This window comes from Ovis canadensis, chromosome 13 (genome assembly GCF_042477335.2).
Source record: "Ovis canadensis isolate MfBH-ARS-UI-01 breed Bighorn chromosome 13, ARS-UI_OviCan_v2, whole genome shotgun sequence".
Classification (NCBI taxonomy): Eukaryota; Metazoa; Chordata; class Mammalia; order Artiodactyla; family Bovidae; genus Ovis; species Ovis canadensis.
In genome coordinates this window covers 53364879-53389301 of record NC_091257.1, presented here as the reverse complement: position 1 = coordinate 53389301, position 24423 = coordinate 53364879, and the positions used below count along the sequence as shown (strand labels likewise).

The window sequence follows — 24423 nt, the reverse complement described above, 5'->3', positions numbered from 1 at the left end:
CCTGAGTCTCAGCTGCGGACATCAGGAGGTAAGGATTCTCAGCCTTCACGAGGAGCACTAGCCAGTTCCTGTAATAAATCTCTCCCTATTATAGTGTACGTCTATCCCATCGGCTCTGTTTCTCTGCAGAAATCTTGGCTCATGCAATGCTTTAGTCCACTGTCTTTCCTCTTTGATATTCAGCCCCGTTTTCACACTTTTTCTTTCTCAAATGGGGGTACAACATGCCAGGGACCGGGCGAGACAGGCTGGTCCGAGGTGATGCCCAGTGAGTCACGTGTTTGGGAATACCAAGGGGAGTTGCTCCTGAGACTGGACTATCTTATGTGGCAGAGGTGACAAGAGCCTGGACATCATTTTAAAATAATAGCAATTAATTGATTTAATCAAAAGGGGTTGTCCCAGGTGGGCCTAACCTAATCAGTGGCGCCCTTTAAAACAGTGTTTCAAGGGCAGAGACCCGAAACAGCTGAGTCTCTTGTGGTTCTGAAGAAGCAAACTGCATGTGGTGGGGCTGATGGTGGCCTCCTGGAGCTGAAGGCCGCACCGTTGGGAACTGAACTTGGCCAGTGACTTCTGTCAATAAGCACTTGGTTCCAGTTCTGAAAGGTGAGGCCCACGACTCCTAGCACAGAGCTTAGGGCCCAGTACATGCTGTCGCCCACAAGCCAGGGAGGGCAGGGGCTGTAGGGGCCTGTCTCCCCTCGGGCCCTCCCACCCAACGGGCCTGGATACAAGATTCCTCCTGCCTGAGGGTTGCCAGCGGCCCAGCAGGGCCGGGGTCTCCTCCCTGCAGCCTCTCCAGCCACCCCCTGCTGCAGGGAGGCCCCAGGAGTCCCTACCTCTGTCAGGGTGCCCTCAGGCCGCAGTCCTGTGACCAGGGTGGCCTCCCTTGCTGCTCTGTGCAGATACCGGTGCTCGGTCTCTGGGGGCACTGAGGACCAGTCCTTGAATCTGCTCTTTTCACTCCTGTCTTGTCCCTTTTCTGGGGTCTTTGGCTTCAGCACTGGTGGGCTTCCAAGTCACTTTGCTTGGCTCTCTGTCACCATTCGCCAGGGCAACCCCAGTACATACCCCGTGGGCCCCCCACGCCCTCTGTGCCCAGGTCACCCACACCCATCGGCTGGCATGATGCCTGCCCTGTGGTCCCAACCCTGCAACCCAACTCCTGGCCCTGCCCTTGCTCAGGCCTGGCCTCCCCCACAACTGTCGTTGTGAGAAACCCAAATGCAGTTCCTGAGTTGCCCGGGTCTCCTGGACCAGCGGCCTTAAACATCACCACAGCCTCTTCTCTGGTTCTGCTCTGAGATCCCACCAGGGCCCCAGAGCATTGCCTGACTCCTCAGCTCCGGGTTGGGAAGCTCTAACCCCAGCCCGTCTGCCCCTCCCTCTACAGAGATGACCTGTCCAGCCAGTTCTCCCCAGTCACATGCCCATCTCCCCAGAGACCAAACATCTGCAGGCATGAGATTCTGGTACCTCCTTCCAGTCCCTGGCATGGGGCAGTGATACCATGAGTGATGAGTCAAATCGACCTCACCTGCCAGCACTAATCAAGGTTGTTTTAAGATCTGCTTGTCCTCCAAGCAGCTCAGAACCTAGACAAGATGTTGGCCCGAGCTGTTTTCCAGGGACTTGGAGTCAGGCACATCTGTCTGCGCTCAGCCAGCTAAGCTGGGTGGGCGCCAGCATCCCCAGGGTGACCCAAGGGAAGCGGGAATTTGAAGCCTGGTTCCACCTGTGCAAAATGAAGCTCGTTATACCTTTCCCCAATCGCCGCTTCCTGTGCTTCAGGCCGCCATGCTGCCTGACTGGTTATCCTGTAAATACTCAAGTCCCTTGCCTCTGCGGAGGCAGGTTTGAGGTTTGTTCTCCCGTCTCCCTGCTTGGTGGCTCTGCTAATAAACCCTCTCTGCTGTAGACTCTGCTTGGGTTTCCTGCAAGTCTAGCAAGATAAACATGGTGGAGTAGGTTCTCAGCAAAGTGCTGTTGAGAAAATTCACTGTATCTTTGAGTTCAGGCAAAAGAATCTTGTAGACAAACCACAAGCTTTGTAGCAGGGGGTATCCTGGCTGTGGAGTTTGAAAAACACATTTGTTGTTGTTTTTAATCAGATAGTTCTGATATAAGGTTGTAAAGAAAAATAAATGTGTGTCAGTAGATTAGAAAATATTTGGATATCAAATCTCATAATCTGAAAAACTTCAGAACATTTTACATTTCAAATAATATCCTCGTTAGGTGGGTTTATAGGTTGTTATAAAACAGGTAACAGTGTGTTTTATCTCTTTAGGCACATTTACAACCAAGGTGCATATTTAGGCTTCATCAAATTTTGACAGACTGAAGTGAAGAAAACGTGAAAGTCGCTCAGTTGTGTCCAGCTCTTTTCGAACCTAGGGAACAGTCCGTGGAATTCTCTGGACTAGAATACTGGAGTGAGTAGCCTTTCCCTTCTCCAGGGGATCTTCTCAAACTAGGGATGGAACCCAGGTCTCCCGCATTGCAGGCAGATTCTTTACCAGCTGAGCCACAAGGGAAGCCCAAGAAGACTGGAATGGGTAGCCTATCCCTTCTCCAGTGGATCTTCCTGATCCAGGAATCAAACCAAGGTCTCCTACATTGCAGGCAGATTCTTTACCAACTGAACTACCAGGGAAGCCCGATTTACTAATTCTGTTACTGGAGGTGATTTATTGTTTCTGCAAACCTTACATGCTTATTGTAAGAAACTAAAACAGTGCAGAAAGCTCAAGTCAAGGAGGGATCCAGAGAGTACCATCCAGAGAGTTTTCTAGATGTCTCTGTGGGTAGACTATTTTACATAAATATCTTTGTTCACTGATAATGTTGAAATCTATTTCCTTGTTTAAAAAAAAAATTGTCTTAGTTGCTAAGTCATGTTCAGCTCTTTTGCAGCCCCATGGACTGTGGCCCACCAGGTTCCTCTGTCCATGGGGATTCTCCAGGCAAGAATACTGGAGTGAGTTGCCATTTCCTCCTCTAGGGGATCTTCCAGAACCAGGGATTGAACCCACATCTTCTGCATTGGCAGGCGGATTCCATACCGCTGAGTCACCAGGGAACCTCCCTACCCAACACCAACACCCTGATTTTTTTACTCCAGGTACCAAGAAATCTGTTCCCTCTTGGGGAAAAATCCCTCGCTTCTCCTACTCTTCTCCTTCAAATTCCTTAAAATCAGGATCAGCTTTTACAGGGAAAGTCAAATTATCCAATCAAAAGGTGTCGAGGAAAAAAGAAAAAAGGTGTTGAGGGAGCATTTAGTGTGTGCCACGCTATGGGGCTGAAAACTTCAGAATATTTCAGACATAAAGAGTGACCTGGTGTGTGAGGACCTGCCGTGATGTTGAGAGGATGCTGGATGCAGAGAATTTAAGGCTCCCACATTAGCAGGTTTGTCCCCTACCCAGTGGCTCGGGAGGTGCCCGGGGAAGGTCACCAATTAAAACTGCAGCCAGGTCCAGTCATCTGTGTCCAGTCACCCTGTCCTGTCAGCTTCTTGGTGCTACAAAAGGCTTTAACCCTCTCCCTTCATTTGAATCCCATGACATGTCCTCTCTCTGGTAGGATGTGGGCAAGGGTGCGTCCAGCCTTGAGACTTACCTTGTTGCTGAGACTTGACACAGGCTGACATTTCCTACTCCAGCCACTTCCCATGTTTCCTACTCATCACGATTCAGTGTCCTGCATGCTGGCCTCACACTTGGTGGAAGTGCGGTGTTTACACAGAGCTTGTCTGTACCTTCGTGCCCTCCTGACGACGTCCCACCTCATGTTCCCACATCTCCCCATCTTCCAGAGAACGAAAAAACAGTTATCTCAGAATCTTACTGTTTGGCTGTTTTATTGTTCTTATCGTTTCATTTACACACCCCACCCCTAAATGGATGCAAGGGCTTCCCAGGTGGCACACTGCTAAGGAATCCACCTGCCAGCAGCAGATGTGCATTCGACCCCTGGGTCTGGGAAGATCCCCTGGAGAAGGAAATGGCAACCCACACCAGTATCCTTGCCTAGAGAATTCCATGGACAGGAGCCTGGTGGGCAAAGAGTCAGACATGACTGAGCATATACGCCTGTGGCTACAGCTGTGTACAAGCAAGTGTAAAAGAAGGCCTAATTAATGGTGACAATGGTAGGGCAACTACAGCACTTGTCTGACTATGGATTTTCAGTGATAAGCTTACCTACATATTCTTTATTCATTTTTGTTGGTGGTGGTGAGTTGTATTCTTTTTTTGCCACACCTTGAGGCTTGTAGGATCTTAGTTCCCAGACCAGGGACCGAACCCAGGCCTCCACAGTGGGCATGCAGAGTCCTAACCACTGGACCGCCAGGGAATCATTATTCTTTAACAAATAACTCCAGGTATGACTTATTAACCAATAGGCCATGAGAAATTGCCATTGAATTGCAGCTTAGACAGATTCCGAATTTGCTGCTATTTTCCCAGGGAATACAGCTGAAAGAGTTTTAGAGAATCTGAAGCAGAGACATATAGGTGATTAATTCTCTTCTTGGGTACGGAAGCGGCAGGCAGGGAAGCTTGGTATTTATACTGACTCAGATACAGGCAGCTTCACCACTGTTTTTATAACATCTAGATTCAAATCACGAGGAATAAAGAATGCCATTAGTCAGGACTTCAGACTGAGTCAGTTGGCAAGTTTCTCTCTTTAAGAAGAACACAGAATCTGCCTGCAAGGCAAGAGATTGCCTGTGATGCAGAAGATGTGGGTTTGATCCCCCGGCCAGGAAGATCTGGAGCAGGAAATGGCAACCCATTTCAGTGTTCTTGCCTGGGAAATACCATAAACAGAGGAGCCTGGAGGGCTACAGTCCATGGGGTCACAAGAGTGGGACATAACTTAGTGTTAAACCACCACCATAATGTGAAGGGAATGTCTGAAAAAGCTCCTTCAACTCTGCTAGACAATAAGAAAATTTACCAACTAAGACCTGATCATCCCTTGGTTCCCACACCACATTCTCAGGGCAGCAGGGTGCATTTTTTCTGAATTGAAACCACCATTGTTTACACAGCAGTCTGAGCTCTGGTAGAAATCTCTGCAGTTAGATGCACGAAGGAGAGTGGAGGTATCCTTTAAAAGAAAAAAAAAGAGAGAGAGAGAGAGAGCTACGGATGCAGCTGGAAGCATATGGTGGCCTTTGGGTTTGAGATAAAATAGCAAAAGTAGAAACATGTGCTAGCTTTGAAAGATATTTAATGGTTGACTTGAAATAGGCCAGGCATCTTGCCTTTTCTCTCCTACCATCTACATCCAAACTTGAGTAATAGTATTGTCAGGCTGTTTTTTATTTTTGTTTTTTTAAACCCTTCAAACCAAGTATCTCCCGTGGTTTAAATGCCTCAGTATTTTATTTTCTCCCTTTCCTTTATAATTCCAAATCTAGATTTCTCAAGGTGGTTTTTGAAGCCCTCCAGGATTTGACATGACCATTAGTAACAATTTATCTTACTTCCCTAATACACCTCCTAAAGTCCAGCCACAGGAGTCTCTCTTCTGTGGAATCTATAGCTGTTGTTTTCATACCTAAAAATTCTCCCTCCAATTTTTCCTGGGTTCGGCTTTCTCTCCTCTGACTTTTTAGGTCCTTGTCATCGTTCCTTGATCCTACAGGCAGTTCCCCATCTTTGATGAGAACATCCCTGGCTACACCTCTCCTCTGTGCAGGCAGCCCCTCTGGCTGATCGGGAGCACCGAGACACAGGGGCACAGACACGGCCTTTCGCTGTGGACTGTCCTGGTATTCCGTAAGGACTGAGTTCTTCTCTATAATACTGTATGCAGCTCGAGAGCAGAGATCAGAACACTACATTTTCCTTTCTTTCTTCTCCCGAAACTGACATTATAGAGCCAGGCACTCAGTCTGGCTGGCCAGCAGGGTGGCTACACCTGCTTCTGAAATGTTTGCTTCCACACTTAACAGATTAATAAATAGATACTCAGAGGATATAGCAATCCCAAACAATCAGCTCTGATCTAAAAAAGAGAGCAAAGCCTCTGGTTTCTCAGAACCATTTCTCTCTTTCATTTGAGTTGCTTCCAAGTATGACAAAGAATTTGCTTTGGAAAACTTAAATTTTTTTTTAACAATTGAAATGCTGTCGCTGCCAGTTTAGGCTTCAACCGAGTGTATGTTGTGCTTTATCTTATGTCAGCAATTCTAGGTCCCAGATATTTCTGTGACCCCAGGTTTTTATTTTCCCTCCAATGACAAGATTTGGGTGGGTAAGATTTAAAATTTTTAATTGAGGTAAGATTCAGGTAATATAATGTTTACCATTTTGACCATTTTTAAAGGAGTATGTCAAGGCTGTACATTGTCACCCTGCTTATTTAACTTATATGCAGAGTACATCATAAGAAACGCTGGGCTGGAAGAAGCACAAGCTGGAATCAAGATTGCCAGAAGAAATATTAATAACCTCAGATATGCAGATGATACCACGCTTATGGCAGAAAGTGAAGAGGAACTAAAAAGCCTCTTGATGAAAGTTAAAGTGGTAAGTGAGAAAGTTGGCTTAAAGCTCAACATTCAGAAAGCTAGATCATGGCATCTGGTCCCATCACTTCATGGGAAATAGGTGGGGAAACAGTGGAAACAGTGTCAGACTTTATTTTTTGAAGCTCCAAAATCACTGCAGATGGTGACTGCAGCCATGAAATTAAAAGACGCTGACTCCTTGGAAGGAAAGTTATGACCAACCTAGATAGCATATTCAAAAGCAGAGACATTACTTGGCCAACAAAGGTCCGTCTAGTCAAGGCTATGGTTTTTCCAGTGGTCATGTATGGATGTGAGAGTTGGACTCTGAAGAAAGCTGAGTGCCGTAGAATTGATGCTTTTGAACTGTGGTGTTGGAGAAGACTCTTGAGAGTCCCTTGGACTGCAAGGTGATCCAACCAATCCATTCTGAAGGAGATCAGCCCTGGGATTACTTTAGAAGGAATGATGCTCAAGCTGAAACTCCAGTACTTTGGCCACCTCATGTGAAGAGTTGACTCTTTGGAAAAGACTCTGATGCTGGGAGGGATTGGGGGCAGGAGGAGAAGGGGACGACAGAGGATGAGATGGCTGGATGGCATCACCAGCTCAATGGACGTGAGTCTCAGTGAACTCCAGGAGATGGTGATGGACAGGGAGGCCTGGCGTGCTGAGATTCATGGGGTCGCAAAGAATCGGACATGACTGAGCAACTGAACTGAACTGAAAGTATACGGTTCAATGAATTTTAACATTTCCAATGTTCTGCAGCCATCATTACCATCGAGTTCCACAACATTTTTATTACCCACAAGGGCAGTCCTTTATTGTTAATGGGGAACAGTCATCCCCATTTCCTCTTCTCTTAGAGTCTGGCAGCCACTATCGTGCCTTCTGTCTCTTTGCTGTGGCTTATCCTGGGTATTTCATATAAATGGAATGTGTTTGCTTTTTTCCCCCCTTTATTCTATTAACATGATGTATTGATTTCTTTTTTTTTCCTATGTTGAGCCAGGAAACCACTCAGTCACAGTGTGAAAATCTTTTTCATATGCTGCTGGATTTGGCTGCTAATACTGTGTCGAGGGTTTTTCCCTCTATATCCATAGGGGTTAGGGTCTGTAGTTTTCTTGTGTTGTCTCTGTCAGGTTTTGCTAGTAGGGTAATACTGGTCTCAGAGAATGATTTAGGAAGTTTTTTTTGGTAAGATTTTGAGAATGGGTGTTAATCCTTTAAATGCTAGAAGTTGCCAATAAGGCCATCTGATTTCAGGCTTTTTTGGAAGGTTTTTGATTCCTAACTCAATCTCCTTCTTCATGCTGGTCTGTTCAGATTTCCTGCTTATACATGATTTAAGTGTTTAGATGTTTGTTCATTTCTTCTAGGTTAACCAGCTGACTCACAATTATTCGTGGTGTGTTTACCCTAACTCTAAGCAGTAGCAGTGGTCCTAACCGCTGATTTGACTCAGCAAAGGCAGAAGTGGAGACATCTGAGAGCGAGGAGGAGGCAAGCCAGTAGGGGGCTGCCACAGGAGCTGGGGGAGAGTGGGGTGGGGCTGCAGGTGAGAGTGAGCAGCTTAGGGGAGGTCGTGTTTCCTGGAAGAACCCCTCCCTTGCCCAAATCCCCTGAACACAGTTCCAGGATCCTCTCCCTCTACAAAGGACCAGACTGTCCAAGAATCAGACTGACTCAGTTCTTATGTCATCCAAAGGACTGAATTACCGCGGAACCATGGCCTCAGAAGCTCGAGATTTCTGTACCACCCCTGACTCCTTACCTTTATAGGTGGGTGAATGAGAGACACAGTTGAGGCCACAGATTTGTAAAGCAGCAGAGTTTTATTAGAGCAAAAGGCCCCAAACACGACGACTTGGGGTAGAGGAAGTAAACTGAGTTCAAACGTCTTTTTGACCGCTTAGGGAATGTGTTTCAAGAAGAGTGTAAAATGTTTTGATTTAGTCTGCGCTCTTGAGCGGGTGAGGGGGTCAGGAGGATGCTCCGGCGGGGCCTCGGGGTCAGACTGAAACGGTGGTCTGTGGTGGGCACACATTCCTCCTGTGTCTGCTGAGGTGGCACTTCTGGCTGAAGCCTTGCCCGCACGCCTTGCACACGTGCGGCGTCCTCCCCTGGTGAGTCATCTGGTGCAGGATGAGGTGTGACTTGTGGGGAAAGCCTTGGCCGCACTCTGGGCATAGACAGGAGTTCTCTTCCAAGTGTGACCACTTGTGCATGAGCAGGGCGGACTTGTTGCCAAAGCCTCGCCCGCACAGGCGGCAGTTGTACGGCTGTTCCCTTGTGTGTGTGCGTCTGTGCCGGATGAGGCCTGACTGGTGGCGGAAGCCCCGCCCACACTCCCTGCACACGTACGGCTTCTCCCCGGAGTGTGTCCTCTGGTGTGCCACGAGGTTCGACTTCTGGCTGAACCCTCGCCCGCACTCCGCACACACCAGGGGCTTCTCCCCCGAGTGCGTTCTCTGGTGTCGGATGAGGTTGGACTGCTGGCTGAAGACACGCCCGCAGTCCTTGCACACGATGGGCTTGTGCCCGGAGTGCGTGTTCTGGTGCCTGTTGAGATGGGACTTGAGACTGAAGCCCCGCCCACATACCCCACACACGTAAGGCTTCTCCCCGGTGTGTGTGCGCCTGTGCGAGATAAGGGTTGAATTCTGGCTGAATCTGTGTCCGCACACGCCACACACGTAGGGCTTCTCCTTCGAGTGTGTCCTCTGGTGGTTGACGAGTGTGGACCTCTGCCGGAAGCAGCGCCCACACTCCTTGCAGGCGTACGGCTTCTCCCCTGAGTGCGTCCTCTGGTGTGAGATGAGGTTCGACCTGTCGCTGAAGCCCAGCCCGCAGTCACCGCACACAATGGTCTTCTCCTCCAGGTGTGTCCTCCGGTGCCTGACGACGGCTGACTTCTGGCTGAATCCTTTCCCGCACTCCTGGCACACGTAGGGCTTCTCCCCAGAGTGTGTCCTCTGGTGGATGATGAGGTTGGACTTCTGGCTGAAGCCTCGCCCGCACTCACCGCACATGTACGGCTTCTCGCCGGAATGTGTCCTCTCATGTATGATGAGCGTCGACTTCCGGTTAAAGCCCCGCCCACACTCCCCGCACACGAGGGGCTTCTCCCCTGAGTGCGCCTTCTGGTGTCTGGCCAGGCTCTTCTTCAGACTGAAGCCCTTCCCACACACCCCACACACGTAGGGCTTCTCCCCGGAGTGGATCCTCTGGTGACTGAGCAGGTTCGTCATCTTGCTGAAACCCAGTCCACACTCTCCACAGTTGACAGTCCCAAACCCCAGGACTTCGATCCTCTTCAACAGCCTGTCTGTTTCCTCAGGGGTCCCCATTTGTGCCGGGCCGGCCTCTATCTCCATACCTGGGACCCCACCCCCAGAGAAGACTGGCTGCCTCTGGGGTGGCCTGGGGAATACTTCTACAGTACTTTTCTCTGTCTTTCCAAACAAAGGCAGGGCACCTTCCCTCTCCTGCCCTTCCACTTCCTCGATCCAGGCACTACCACCAGCGGCCTGCTGCTGCTGGTCCTCCAGGCGCAGGTCTCCTGGCTGGACGGGATCCTCGGCATACAGGCACGTGAAGATCCAGGGTGGGGGACTACACAGTACCTGCTGCACGTGGAATTTCTGACTGCAGAGATCCGGAGGGCAGGAAGGACAGAGGTGGAGTTCTGGCTTTGGTTCTGTGGCAGAGAGAAGAGTCTGAGTCAGAACTGAGACGTGGAACCGCCAAAGCAGTTCTGCCTCGTCTGATGGTTAAGACTCCATTCCTTGTTCTTCAAAATGTTTACATCTTCAGGGCCACCCAGCAAGACTTCCTGCAGAGGACCTACTACAACGACCTCCTAACGCACAACCACCCAGTGACACAAACAGGGTCCAAAGGGATTGTCTGTGACCAAGAGAGCTCTAACCAGAGGACCCACATGGAAACGTGTCTGTCTTTCCCTGTCTCCCTGAGAGGATGGGGTGGAAGAACAGAGCTGCCCCTGAGCTTGGAAGACCCTGGTGTAGGAGGCAACACAGCGGAGTGGTTAAAGATACCACGTGTGAGACACCTGAACCTGGAGGGTCCCGTTGCTGCGAAGTCACTTCAGTCATGTCTGACTCTGTGCGACCCCAGAGACGGCAGCCCTCTAGGCTCCCCATCCCTGGGATTCTCCAGGCAAGAACACTGGAGTGGGTTGCCATTTCCTTCTCCAATGCGTGAAAGTGAAGTCGCTCAGTTGTGTCCAAACCTCAGCGACCCCATAGACTGCCACCTTCCAGGCTCCTCTGTCCATGGGATTTTCCAGGCAAGAGTACTGGAGTGGGGTGTCATTGCTGACAAATACTTATTAGAGGACTACTCTGGACCAGAATTCCCACAAGCCAGGGCTTCCCTGGTGGCTCAGACAGTGAAGAAGCTGCCTGCCAATGCAGGATACACAGGTTTGACCCCTGGGTCGGGAAAAGCCCCTGGAGGAAGAAATGGCAACCCACTCTAGCATTCTGGTCTAGAGAATTTCCATGGACAGAGGAACCCGGCAGACTATAGTCCTTGGGGTCGCCAAAGAGTTGGACACAACCGAGTGACTAACACTTTCTTTCACTTTCACTTCAGGAGGCTTTCAGCAGTAGACAACAGTTACACACAGTCTAGGCCCCCCAATGACTGGTGCCATGGATCAGTTTGAGTCTTGTTAATTTCCATAATTAACCTAAATATAAATGGCACCAGGAATCAATATAAAAGTTTTCTTCTTATAGTACCTCTCATAAGGAGATGTCAACACTGAACACCTTGCTTCAGCACCGCTGGTTCTATTCAGCTGGCGGGAATGCAGGATCACATAGTCTGAAGAACCAGGTCCAGACCTCACTGCATCTGCCTGAACACTTGCCTTCACTGATGCACTGAACTTTTGAAAACCAACTGTGTATACATCTACATTCTAGAATTATTCCATCAGTACAGAATGCTACTGTATTCTGAGACAGGGCCTTTAAAGAGGTGATTAAGGTTAAAGGAAGTCATAAGGCTCTAATCAATATGTCTGGTGACCTCCCTGTAGGAGGAAAGCCAGGATGTGCAGCCTCAGAAAGGCCGGGTGAGGACAGAGTGAGGAGGTGGCCATTCATAGTCCAGGAGGGAGACCTCCTGTGTAAACTGCCAACACCTCCGCCAACCAAGAACTGCGAGCCTCCAGAAACACAGTAAAACCTTTTGCTTCTGCCATGAATTCTGGTGCTGTGTTTCAGCAGCCTGAGCTAAAAGAGATGCTGCTGCTTCTACCTTGAGCTCTTCCCTAAGTGCCTCTGTACCTGCCCTACAGCCTGCCCCTAAGTAAGTCCCATGAGATCCATCAGCTGTTCCAGTAAATGTGAAAGGGCCAAAGTCTCTATTCAAAGATAACAGTTAGTTTGGCAGAAAATGCAATAGCAGCTACATGACACCCCAAATCACATTAAATACCATACGAAAACTCTAGAAAACAAAGAGCCACAACACAGCAGAGACTTGCTAAGACTAAGAAGAAATAATAGGATTGATACGTAACACACGACTATATTTAACATGGATGACTGACAAGGACCTACTCTACAGCACAGGGAATACTGCTCATGTTATGTGACAGCCTGGATGGAAGGGGAGTTTGGGGGAGAATGGATACATGCATATGATGGCTGGGTCCCTTCGCTGTCCACCTGAAACTATCACAACATTGTTAATCAGCTATACTTCAATATAAAATTTAAAAATGTTTTTTTCAGAAAAAAAAATGAAAGTTTAAGGAATATAATGTGGAACAAAAGAATTTTAACATTAAAAACTTCATTAATGAGATAAAATTGTCATGAACCTTTACATGCCTAACAGTACACTGAAGTGAAATATACAGCAAAAACTAAGAAATAAATGGGGGATTTGATATAAATTACAATGACATTGGCGAGTAATCTACTAAGTAATGTGCTATGACTCTTAGCAGACCAAAAACAAGGATATAAACAACTTGAAAAATATAATGATTTCTATTATATATGCTATTTCCCTTGATTTTAAAACAAAATTGACTAAGGTTTCAAGTTTGATAAAACAGAAATAGAAAATCTCTTACAGAAAAAGAAAACATATACTTCTCTTTATTATGAAACTGTCAACAGTATTTTAAAAGCTAAAAAACACACAATTCCCTACAGTTATCTAATCCTCTATCATTTAAAAAGAATGCCAAGTCAAAAAACTTCCCAGAAACTCTACTCTTCCCAATTCTCTACCCACCAAGCTAACCACAGATCACGGTCAATAATAATGCAGATGGCTCTGTTCAAATATACATGTTGATACAGTCTTTCACACAAACCCAACTATGTAATAAACATTGTTTTGCAATTTTTCACTTAAAAATGTATCTTCTAAGTATCTGCTTTTCTGTTAAAGAAGGTAAAGGAAAATCTGCCCTTCATTAATGAACAATTAGGAAGCATCATCACAAAAATGGAAAGTTATAAAAAAAAAGTACAGACAGGCTCACTAAACTGTAGGACAATGTAAAAAGGACTAATACACATGTAACTATCATTCCAAAAAGTTATAAAAATGGAAAGTTATTTAAAAAAAGGCTCAGTAAACTGGAGACCATGTAAAAAGGACTAATACACATGTAACTATCATTCCAAACAGAAGGAAACAGAAGGGAACAAAAGAATAATGTCCAAAAATCTCCCCAATGTGGCTCTAACCATAAATTTATAGATTCAAAAATCTGAGCACACGCTATGACAGGAAAACTACAAAGAAAAGCAGCTCACTTCCTCAGTGACATCGCAGTCAAACAGCTGAACACCAAACATACAGAAAACTCTGAAAGTAGCCAGAGGTTTAAAAAGTAACAAAAAAAACACAAAGCAATAACTGTGGAAATGACAGCTGATTTCTTATCAGAAACAATGGGAGGCCTGAACAGGGGAACAGTATCTTTAAAGTGGTGAAAAAATAAGCCAATCTAAAATTCCAATCCAGGGAAAATATCCTTTTAAAAATATAGTAACAAGAGCCACCAGACTATGTAGGTGGGAGAGAACTAAGTGAGGCAGAGACGGCAAACCCAGTGCAGAGAGACGAGACACCAGGAAGCTCGAGTGCGGCTGCAGGTCTGGAAGGGGGCAGTGCACCCGGTGAGCGGCCAGGGGGCCAGCAGAAAGACCTCCCCACCCCCAGCCCTCTGAACCACCCAGTGTCCCCACTCACCCAGGCAGCTGACGGGCGAGCATTTCCTCTCTTCTCTCCAGCTCTCCTTCCCTTGCTCCAGCTGGGTTATGAGTTTTGGTTTAGAAAACGGAATGCCTGCTCAGAGGAAAAGAGAACAAGATGGTCGCAGGTTATCCTGCACTCAGAGCCACACCAGGGGCGAGGATTTCTAAAGGTGGTGGGGAAGATCTGAGAGTGGTGAGCTCCCCACCAGGGAAGGGAAGCCAGGATGGGAGTTCACTGACCCGACCTCATGCTGTGAGAGAACACCTCCCTTGTTTACAAGAAGATACTGACTAGGAAGAGATGCCATGCTTACCAGAGAGCCTGCGGGAAAAGGCTAGACATGCAGAGCATCACACACATGCACACACACCTGTACACGTTTACAAAGTGCCTCTGCTTTGGAGGCCAACCCAAAGGTAAGGCCAGAAACCAGGAGGGCTGCTCCAAGTTGCCAGCAGCCAGGACCCGGGTCCTGAGACATGCAGGCTTACCCAGTGAGACCAGGTTGCTGTAGTTCTCCAGCATCACCTCCCGGTACAGGGACCGCTGAGCAGGGCTCAGCAGCACCCACTCATCCTGGGTGAAATCCACAGCCACATCTCTGAATGCCATGTGTGCCTATAACACAAAACAGCCCTGTTCACCCGGGAGCCAGCCCTGCCCAGGCTTCAGGGTAAGGGGCAAGGGGGAGGCTGCCCGGGGGAGGCAGGTGAGAGATCTAGATCCTGCCTTTGACCCTGGTGCTCTGTATTGCGAGATCTTTAAAGCCCACTCCCCATCTGGGCAGTGGCACCTTTTAGCACGTTCAAGGTCCTAGGTGGGCTGATTTGGAGAATACATACAGAAATAGGAGAATACATACAGAAATAGGAGCCTGTAACTTTCAGGAACTTTAACTCTATGTTGAGGGAAAGCGATAGACTTTTGAGTTTAAAGAATTTAAAAGAATTGTCTGAACCATTGTATTAGTGTTGAAGCACCCGAATGACTGAGGTTCACACAATTCAGTTATGGCAGAGACCAAACACAGTTCAGTCCTTCCCCCAATCCCACAGCCCCTCCGGCCCTCCTTCCCTGAGAGGCACCAGCAGGGAATGGTGAAAAGCACGAATTTGAACCCTACTGCCCTGGTTTGGAGCCCATCCCAGCCATCAGCTAGCATCTCCGCTTCTTCAACTGTGGGTAACACTCCACTAAACATCCTGTCCCACACTGTGGTGCTCAGGGTGGAAGTCCCTGGCATTGAGTCCATGGATTCATCTCACATGCCATTCTCACACCCTGCCCAACTTCACTGCCTTTATTGCAACACAGTTTCAAAGTGGAAAGCACCCTGGAATAGGGACATCAGGAGAGGTTTTCTCAAGAGGCCCAAGAACTTGGTTGAATGAAGCACAGGAGTCTAGGGAAGAGAAATGTGCCAGGTGTTCCCGATGAGGTGTATGGGGAGCAGAGAAGAGGACACCCGAGCCAAGGAGGAGAGGAAGCCTGAATCCTGGGACGTAGGACCATTTGGGAGAAATAAAAGGCACAAAGTGGGAGAAATGCAGAACAGGTTGAGCGTAGGAGCGGCTTGTGGGTTTTAAATGATTGTAAAATATACATAAGCATTTTACTATTTTTACCATTTGAAGTGTACATTTCAGTACATTAAGCATGCTCGCACTTAATGTGGTACAATCACCACCAATATCCATCTCCAGAACTGGTTCATCATGTCACGTTGAAACTCTGTGACCATTAACCATAATGCCCTTTCTCACAAACCCTGGTAACCAATCCTCATTTTACTTTCTGTCTCCATGCATTTGGCTATTCTAGGTATCACAAATATGTGAAATCATACAGTGTCTGTCCTTTTGTGTCTGGCTTATTTCATTCAGCGTAATGTCTTCAAGTTTCAGCCATATACTCCAAAGAAGATGTACAGATGGCCAAGAGACACATGAAGAGAGGCTCAACATCGCTAATTGGTCAGTTCAGTTCAGTCACTCAGTTGTGTCCAACTCTTTGCGACCCCATAAACTGCAGCACGCCAGGCCTCCCTGTCCATCACCAACTCTCAGAGTTCACCCAAACTCATGTCCATCGAGTCGGTGATGCCATCCAGCCATCTCATCCTCTGTCATCCCCTTCTCCTCCTGTCCCCAATCCCTCCCAGCATCAGGGTCTTTTCCAACGAGTCAGCTCTTCGCATGAGGTGGCCGAAGTATTGGAGTTTCAGCCTTAGCATCAGTCCTTCCAATGAACACCCAGGACTGATCTCCTTTAGGATGGACTGGTTGGATCTCCCTGCAGTCCAGGGGACTCTCAAGAGTCCTCTCCAACACCACAGTTCAAAAGCATCAATTCTACGGCGCTCAGCTTTCTTCACAGTCCAACTCTCACATCCATACCTGACTACTGGAAAAACCATAGCCTTGACTAGACAGACCTTTTGTTAGAGAAATGGAAATCAAAACTACAATTCACACCAGTCAGAATGGCCATCCTCAAAAAGTCCACAAACGATAAATACGGGAGAGGATGTAGAGAAAAGGGACCCCTCCCACACTGTTGATGGGAATGTAAAACTGGTAACAGACCCTCTAGAGAACAGTATGGAGCTTCTTTAAAAAACTAAAAATAGAACTACCATATGATCCAGCAGTCCCACTCCTGGGCACATATCCAGAGAACATCGTAATTCGAAAAGATACAGCCAGTGTTCACTGCAGCACTATTTATTACAGCCAAGACATGGAAGCAACCTAAATGTCCCTCAGCAGAGGAATGGATAAAGATGTGGTACAGGCCTTCCCTGGCGGCTCAGTGGTAAGGAATCCACCTGTATTCACACGAGTTACGGTGGCAAGGAGTCCTGTGACTACAGGAGACACGAGTTCCATCCCTGATCTGGGAAGATCCCACATGCCTTGGAGCGACTAAACCCGTGTGCCACAACTACTCAACCTGCGCTCACAGCCCGTGCTCTGCCACAAGAGAAGCCTCCTCAAGGAGAAGCCCGTGCACCCCCACTGGAGAGCAGCCCCCACCTGCCGCAACCAGAGGACAGCCAAGCAGCAGTGAAGACCCAGCCCAGCTATGAGCAGATAAAACTGTCTTCAAATGTAGTACATCTTTGTACAATGGACTATTACTCAGCTGTAAAAAGAATGAAATAATGTCATTTTCAGCAATGTGGATGGACCTAGAGATTATCATACTAAGTGAAGTCAAACAAACAAATATATCACTCATACCTGGAACCTAAGGTTTTAAAATGATATAAATGAACTTATTTATAAAACAGAAACAGACTCACACACTTAAAAAACAAAACATACGGTTACCAAAGGGGAAATGTGTGTGTGTGGTGGGGGGAGGAATAAATTAGGAATAAATTAGGATTTGGGATTAACATACACACACTACAACATATAATATATAAAGTATATAGACAGGTAACCAACTAGACCCTACTATATAGGACAGAGAACCCTACTCAATACTCTGTAATAACCTATATGAGAAAAGAATCTGAAAAAGAATGAACATATGTGTATGTATAACTGAATTACTTTTCTGTACACCTGAAATTAACACAACATTGTAAATCAACTGTACCACAGTAAAAATTGGGGAAAAAAAAGATGACCTGAATCAAAATATGAAGGGCCTACAAAGTACCAGGGAGAAGCTGACACACAGCCAACAACTTCAAGGTTGTTGAAGTTGGAAACAACTATCTGGAAAAACTATCAGGCTCTGAAGAATAACAAGAAAACTCCTAAGTGACTCTAGACAAAAAATATACCAGACTTCCATGAGACTTTTCAAAATCATCATCCAACTCATGTGCACTGCAGGTGGGAACGTACAATGCTGCACACACACTGGAGAACAGCACAGCAGTTCCTCAAAATAAAAATACACATTACCATATGACCTACCAATTCCTCTTCTGGGTATTTCCCCCAAAGAATTGGAAGCTGGGACTTGAACAGATATTTGTACACTCATGTGAGCAGCATTATTCACAACAGCCAAAATGTAGACGTGATCTAAGTGTCTGTCAACAGACAAATGGATAAACAAAGAGTGGTGTGTGTGTGCGCGTGCGTGTGTGTGTGTGTATGTATATATATGATGGAATATTATTAAGTCTTAGAGAAGAAATTCTGACACATGCTACAACATGGATGAACATTAAAGATACTATGCTAAGGGAAACAAACCAGATACAAAAGGACAAATATATAATTCCACTTATATGAGGTACCTAGAGTAATCCATATAGACAAAGTAGAATGATGGTTGACAGGAGCTAGGAGGAAGGGGAAACTGAGTTATTGTTTAATGGGGATAGAGTTTCATTCTGAAAAGTTCTGGAAATGGACAGTGTGAATGGCTGCACAACAATATGAATGTCCTTAACGATACTGAACTATAGACTTAGAACAGTTAAGATGGTAAGTCTTATGTTATATATATTTTATGACTTTAAATGCATGGCAAAAAGAATATCATTCAAAGCAATAAGATATATTTCAGGGACTTCCCGGGTGGTCAGGTGGCTAAGACTTCACACTCCCAATGCAGGGGTTGGGTTCGATCCTTGGTCAAAGAACTAGACCCCATATGCCACAACTAAGACCCAGCAGAGCCAAATAAATAAATAAACAAAAATTTTTTTTTTAATTTCGCCAAGACAGAGTGCCCAGAAATGTAAGACTGGTTGAACTGAGGGAATTCATTACTGTAATATACTGTATTAATGAACTGGACCAAGGAGGAAAAACATGATTGCATTTATACATGCTGAAGTATTCTTTAACAGAACTCATCCAACATCCAATTCACTGTAAGACTAATGAATCCACAGAACTTTTCATTTCGAATTTTAGACTTAGAAGTTGCAAAAATATCAATTCCCATGTAATCTTAATTCAGTTTTCTCTAACGTTAACATCTGAGAAAACTATACTACAATGATCAAAACCAGATTAACATTGATTATTATTACTGTAATCTAAACTACAGCTCATAACCACATTTCACCAGGTTTTTTCTACTAATGTCCTCCTTCTTCTGGTCCAGGACTCAACTGAGGTTCTCGCACTGCATTTAGCTGTCATAGATCTTTAATCTCCTCCAATCTGTGACGTTCCTTCTTTCATGAATGACATTTTTGAAGAACAGCCCTCAAGTGTGATTTATCAGATTTGAGAAGAAAATGATTAGAATGAACCTAGTTCACTTTTCGCTAGATTGTCTCAGAAGTCACGTGTCCTTTTCATACCCCTTGATAGCAGGTCATGATATTGGTATGTTTCACTACTGATGATGTTAACCTTGGTCTTGATCACTTGGTTAAGACAGTGTCTGCTGGGTTTCTTCATTACAAGTCACTCATTTTGCCTTTATATTTAATATACAACTTAGGAGAGATACTTTGAGATTATACAAATATCCTGTTTCTCTTCAACCTTTTACCAAATAATTTTAGCATCATTTTGTGGGACCTGTCTTCAACCATTATTACTGCAGTGTTGACCAAATGACAATGTTCTACCTCCTTCTTTCCTTCGAAATTCATTAGCTGGAATTCTGTAAGCAAGAGTTGTCCCTTCTCTCTTTTTAAAATTAATCTATTTATTGTTGGCTGTGCTGGGTCTTCGTTGCTGTATGCAGGCTTTCTCCAGTTGTAGCAAGCGGGGACAACTCTTCGTGGCAGTGGACAGGCTTCTCACTGCGGTGGCTTCAGTGGTCATGGAGCACAGGCTCAGTTGATCCAAGGCATGTGGAATCTTCCCAGACCAGGGATTGAACCCATGACCCCTTGACTGGCAGCCAGATTCTTAGGAACTGTATCACCAGGGAAATCTAAGAGTTGTCCCTTCTTATTTACTTCAGTGTGGATTCATAGCTTATCCTAGGGGTTATATTAGAATATTATCATTATTTTGCAGCTCAAATTATTTCATCAAACACTGGGTGCTCCTTCAGGCTGACCTCATCCCTGCTTTCACCCACAAATGTGCGACAAGTGATGCTGCATCAGTCACAGGCTTAAGTCTGTATGCTCTCGGAGGGCCCAAGGCACCAGGTTAAGAATGTCAGCACCCCTGCTAGAGGGACCAACAGAAGCAGAGGCCCGATACCATGTGGAGAGGGTGTGGGGCCTAGCAAAGATGACGCTGGTGTCTTCACCTGCTTAGTCTAACCCAGTGACAGGAACTGTATCAACGGCTCAAGAGGAGCAAACGAGGTACCCTACCCTCTAACAACCACTCCTGGTCCAGTGGGAGGGTCAGTAAGTCATGACACAGCCTAAGCCCTGGAGTCCTGAGCCCCAGGGTCCCATCATCAACAGGGAGCCTGGGAACACTGCCAGGGATGTGCAGGGTGCTCTGCAGGGGGAGAGCATCCCAGCTCATTACCAGTCGACAGAGAAACAGAGATACTTGGGGAAACACAAGCAGACAACGGAATATGCTTCTATGCAGCTGTAAAGCAGGGTCTGACCAGGTTGGGAGTCGGAGAGGAGACTGAGGAGGAGACTTGGAGAAGTTGGAGGCATTAAAAGTAATTCTAACAATTACTTAGCCTTTATGTGCCCCGCACTGTAACTGCATTGCTAGGGTTATCTCCTCCAACATCCCTGGGAGGTGGACATCATCCTGATGATTCCCATCTGGCAGATGAGGAAAAGAAGGCTCAGGGAGGTGAAATAACAAGCTCCGGGCCACACAGCTAGACATGGTAAAACTGAGATTTGAACCCCAGCATCCTGACTTTGGAGTTGGGACAGAAGCAGACGATTAGGAAGGTCTCTTTCTAGCAGGCTGAGTGGCACGTTCACTATGTAGACCTCAGGTGCTCAATTCAACAGGAAGGTGCGGAGAGGGACAAGAAGGTGGAGAAGAGACAAAAATGAGGGCGGAGCAGGAGTGGAGACCAGGAGAGGAGTGCAGGGCACAGCACACGTGCTGCTGAGAGAACAGGGCAGGTGAGCCTGGAAAGAACAAAGAGGCCCAGCTGTGGGTGTTCACTGAGGTCCGCAAGGGCAGAAACGGGGGGAGGGCCAGAGACAGGGACACTGTCCCCCGGAATTCCTCCCCGGCCACACACCTCTCCTCTCCTGCCTCTGAACACAGCTGCTCTGACCGAAACAACTATTAATTCTCTTGAGTATAGTGATCACCCTGTGGGTACTTTACAGGAAGCTCTAATGTTAGAGCTGCCTCCTGAGCTAACTGCAGGTGAGATGACAGGACGGGGACACAGGCAGTGAGGGCCTCGCTGGATGGAACCAGAACAGAAGGCCGAGGCCTTCACAGCAGACAAGCCTGAGAGTGCACAGGCCTGAACAAACCACAGGGATGGGGGGGAGGGGGCAGTCTTCAAGGAGGACGCAGGGTCTGAACAAGAGGGCCTGGGACAGCAGCCACCCCTATGACAGACATGTCCCCTGGGGAAACCAGCTGGGCTCTGATCCCCGGGCGGGGCATGCTGGGCAGAAGATGTCAAGGCTGAGCGAAGGAAACCCACCTTTGGTTCAGCACACGGAAGGCGAGCAGTCCCCACGTGAGTCCGGGCTGTCAGGAGCCCTCTCCTCGCCCAGCAGGCTTCCTCTCTGGGCAGCACAAGAGCAGTAAGGTTCAGGAGAGTCACTGGAAACTCACGCCCTTAGACTTTCCTTTTCCTTAAAGGCATCAGGAATGGACCTGTCACAGAAGAAAAGGCTGCGGGCAGCTCGCTGAGAACACAGCCTGCCCCAGTAATGCTGCCGACACCAGGCCTGAGCTGACCCACTCTTGCCTCTGACCTTCCTAAGCAAAGTTCGTACTCACTGGGCACTTAGGACTGTACACATCAGAGATGGTTCCAGGCACAGAACCGTCTTACTTCATTCTAGCCTCACAACCCAATGGAGTACGATTTATAACCTTTATTTTACAGATGAGAAAACTGAAGCACAGTGAAGTCAGTCCCTTATCCAAGATGACACCATTACAAAGTCACAGAGTCTGGATGAAAGCTGGCAGCCGAGGCTAGGCTCTTCAAGTAGGACAGGGACAGGGAACCTCTGTGGGTTGTAAGGCTTCTCAGTGTGTCATTTTGAGATGAATCAAGATTGCTCTCCAGGTGACAAGGGTTACATCTGGATGTGGGTCTGTAGAGTTCTATTTATTTCTGTCTAAAATCTCTCCCTAATAAAACTTTAAAATGGAATTCAAAATCTCGCAGTCTGGAAACACCGGAGCCGTGCACATCCGTGACTGCTGTGGTCAACGCAGGTTTCCAGGACCTTTGAGAATCTTGCCCAGTGGGCCTCAGACAACCTCTTCCTCCAAGGCCTGAATCCAGGGGCAACCGGTCAAAAACACACCCAAGATCGCTGCCAAAGTGGCCCGTTCCATACCCAGCCCATCCCAGGCACATGCTGCCCACGGCAAACCACCCACCAAAACTCTTGGCGGCGGGCTGGCCCTCATCCCAGCACCTGGGAAACATCAGGCCCCCATGCCAACTTACTCAACCCTCTGGCCCCCAGGGACTTGGGGGTAGAGGGACTCCCCCCCATCATCACTGCTCTTTCGGCCAAGGCCTAACCTGTCCTCACCCACAGGAGCCCCGGGACGTGGCTGGATTCCGGCATCCGCCACCACCGGGTTCGCGGCTAAGCTTCGCCCACGTCCATCGGAGATGCGCGCTCACATCCCAAATATGACATCCGGGAGGGCACGGCCTGAATCGCGACAGCGCGTCCCGCCGTCGCCTCCTCTGCCCGGCACCCGCACAGTCCCCAGCCTCAGGTGCAGCCAACAGCCCAGACTTTCAGGACCTACCTTTCCGCTCAGGGAAGGGCACGGCTGCAGCTTAGAGCCCCACGGGCGCCGCACTCACCCGCGAGGAACAAGGGGTCACTCCAGCCACCAGCTGGGCCAGGACGCCAGGACTACACTACCCAGAATCCTCAGCCCAGCACCAGGACTACACTACCCAGAATCCTCGGACAAGCGCCGGGACTACATCTCCCAGGATGCTCGGCGCGCCCAGAGGCCTCTGAGGGAGCAGCTTCTCCGTTAAATGCCCAGGGAAGAATGGCCACTGTAGCGCCTAGATTTCCGCCCCGCCCCCTCTTTTACAGAGGACCCCGGGTGAAATGTCTCTCCTTTCCGTGAGTCCTTCGCTAACGCCTCAGCCTTAAAGACTACACTCCCCAGTGACCCCAGCAGTGACTCCTGCCTCCGGTGCCGGGCACCCCCCCTCAGCTTGCGGAAGTGATGTGCCCGGGGAATCTCCGTTTAGTTTCTGGGGTGCGCGGCGGAGCGTACAACGGTTTCCGGGCCACGCTTGCTTGCGGGGAAAGCAAGGCTGTGTCGGGGCGGGTGGGGAGGGGTCCATGAGCCGCGCAGGCGTGATGTCGACCAGCTCCGTTTAATTCACTTAAACCCACGGTGGGGACTGACACTGAGAAGGCGAGGCATCTTCCCGCGATCTTACTGTCAAAGAAGGCAGCCCTGGGTTCCGAGCCCATGTCCCCAAACTAGCACACCGCACCGCTATCCCTAGATCCTGTTCCTCTGTCGCAGTCCGCGCGTTTATGGGCAATTTCATCCGTCTTCTGGGCGACAGGAGCCTCACCGTTAGACCATAGCTTGGGATTCAGCCCCTCGTAGTGTCCACTAAAAAAGCAAAATGTCAAGAATGACAACCTAAAAGTTGAGAATTGTGTTTTATTTGGTGGTCTTATACCTAGGAGACAGCCTCGCACCTCTGAGGAACTGTTTCAAAGGGTTATGGGAGGAGCAGGATATGTAGGAGTTTGCTGAAAAGAAAACAGAGTGGTTGAACATCGAAAGGTTACTGCTGATCACAAAGGAACAGACAGCTTTATGAATTTAGAAGTTTTTTACTATGGGAAGATAAAAGAATCTGGGCTCTCTTACACAATTCCTTTGAGATGCATCTGAAGTATCTAGGGTCAGCATACTGTTTTTCTCCATCCTTAGTTTCCCTCAGAGTGCCTGCAGAGGTTGATGGCTTCATGGCAGGCAGCATTCCGTTGTTTACTAAAACAGCAGTTGGTAGCATCTTTTTCTTTTTGGTCTGCAGCTCTCTGAGTCTTTGTTCAGGCTTCTGACTGAGGTCAGGGAGGTACTGGTGCCATCTGGGACATGCCCACTGGGGAGCTGAGGAGCACACCCGCCCCCCTTCACTGTGGAGGGTGTTTCCGCCAAGACACTCTCAGTTTTCCTTACTTCCCCTAGATTTGCTTTCTGAAGTTTTGTCATCTAGAAGACCAAGAAAATGTTCACATGGCCTGGAAAGCCAAGGAGAGACAAGCATTTCCTAAAATTCTTTGTCAGCTCCCTGACGGTGAATCCCTTCCCTTCTCTTGCCCGGAGGTTGCCTCATTCACAGTGAATTCATTTCAGCCCCTGCCCTAAGGAAAGTCCCTGGTCTGACTTGAACACTCTCTCCACATCCCTTTCTGCTCTACACTAGGACTAGTAGTTCACCAAGAAATTAGAATCCACTAAAAAATACATATGTACATATATATATATACACACACACACACACACACAACCCCAAAACTGAGAATTCTATTTTATTAGGCAGGTTTTCAGAGG

At 47.7% G+C, this 24423-nt stretch overlaps 1 protein-coding gene across 5 annotated transcripts; it reads right to left on the bottom strand.

Annotated features, from left to right (window-relative positions):
• Positions 1-8357: 8357 nt before the first annotated feature.
• Positions 8358-23054, bottom strand: ZNF133 (zinc finger protein 133). 5 transcript variants are annotated; one of them, XM_069547768.1, is made up of 5 exons: positions 22633-23054; positions 21332-21507; positions 14290-14416; positions 13793-13888; positions 8358-10241 (listed from the first exon to the last, which is right to left on the bottom strand). In XM_069547768.1, the coding sequence occupies exons 3-5, from the start codon at positions 14408-14410 to the stop codon at positions 8554-8556; spliced, it is 1905 nt and encodes a 634-aa protein (XP_069403869.1). In that variant the 5' UTR covers positions 14411-14416; positions 21332-21507; positions 22633-23054; the 3' UTR covers positions 8358-8553. The 5 variants fall into 5 exon arrangements, with proteins under 5 accessions (XP_069403869.1, XP_069403872.1, XP_069403871.1 ...); XM_069547771.1 differs by having other exon boundaries at positions 21332-21485; positions 22633-22760; XM_069547770.1 differs by lacking the exon at positions 22633-23054 and adding an exon at positions 22407-22582.
• Between the last annotated feature and the right edge of the window lie 1369 nt (positions 23055-24423).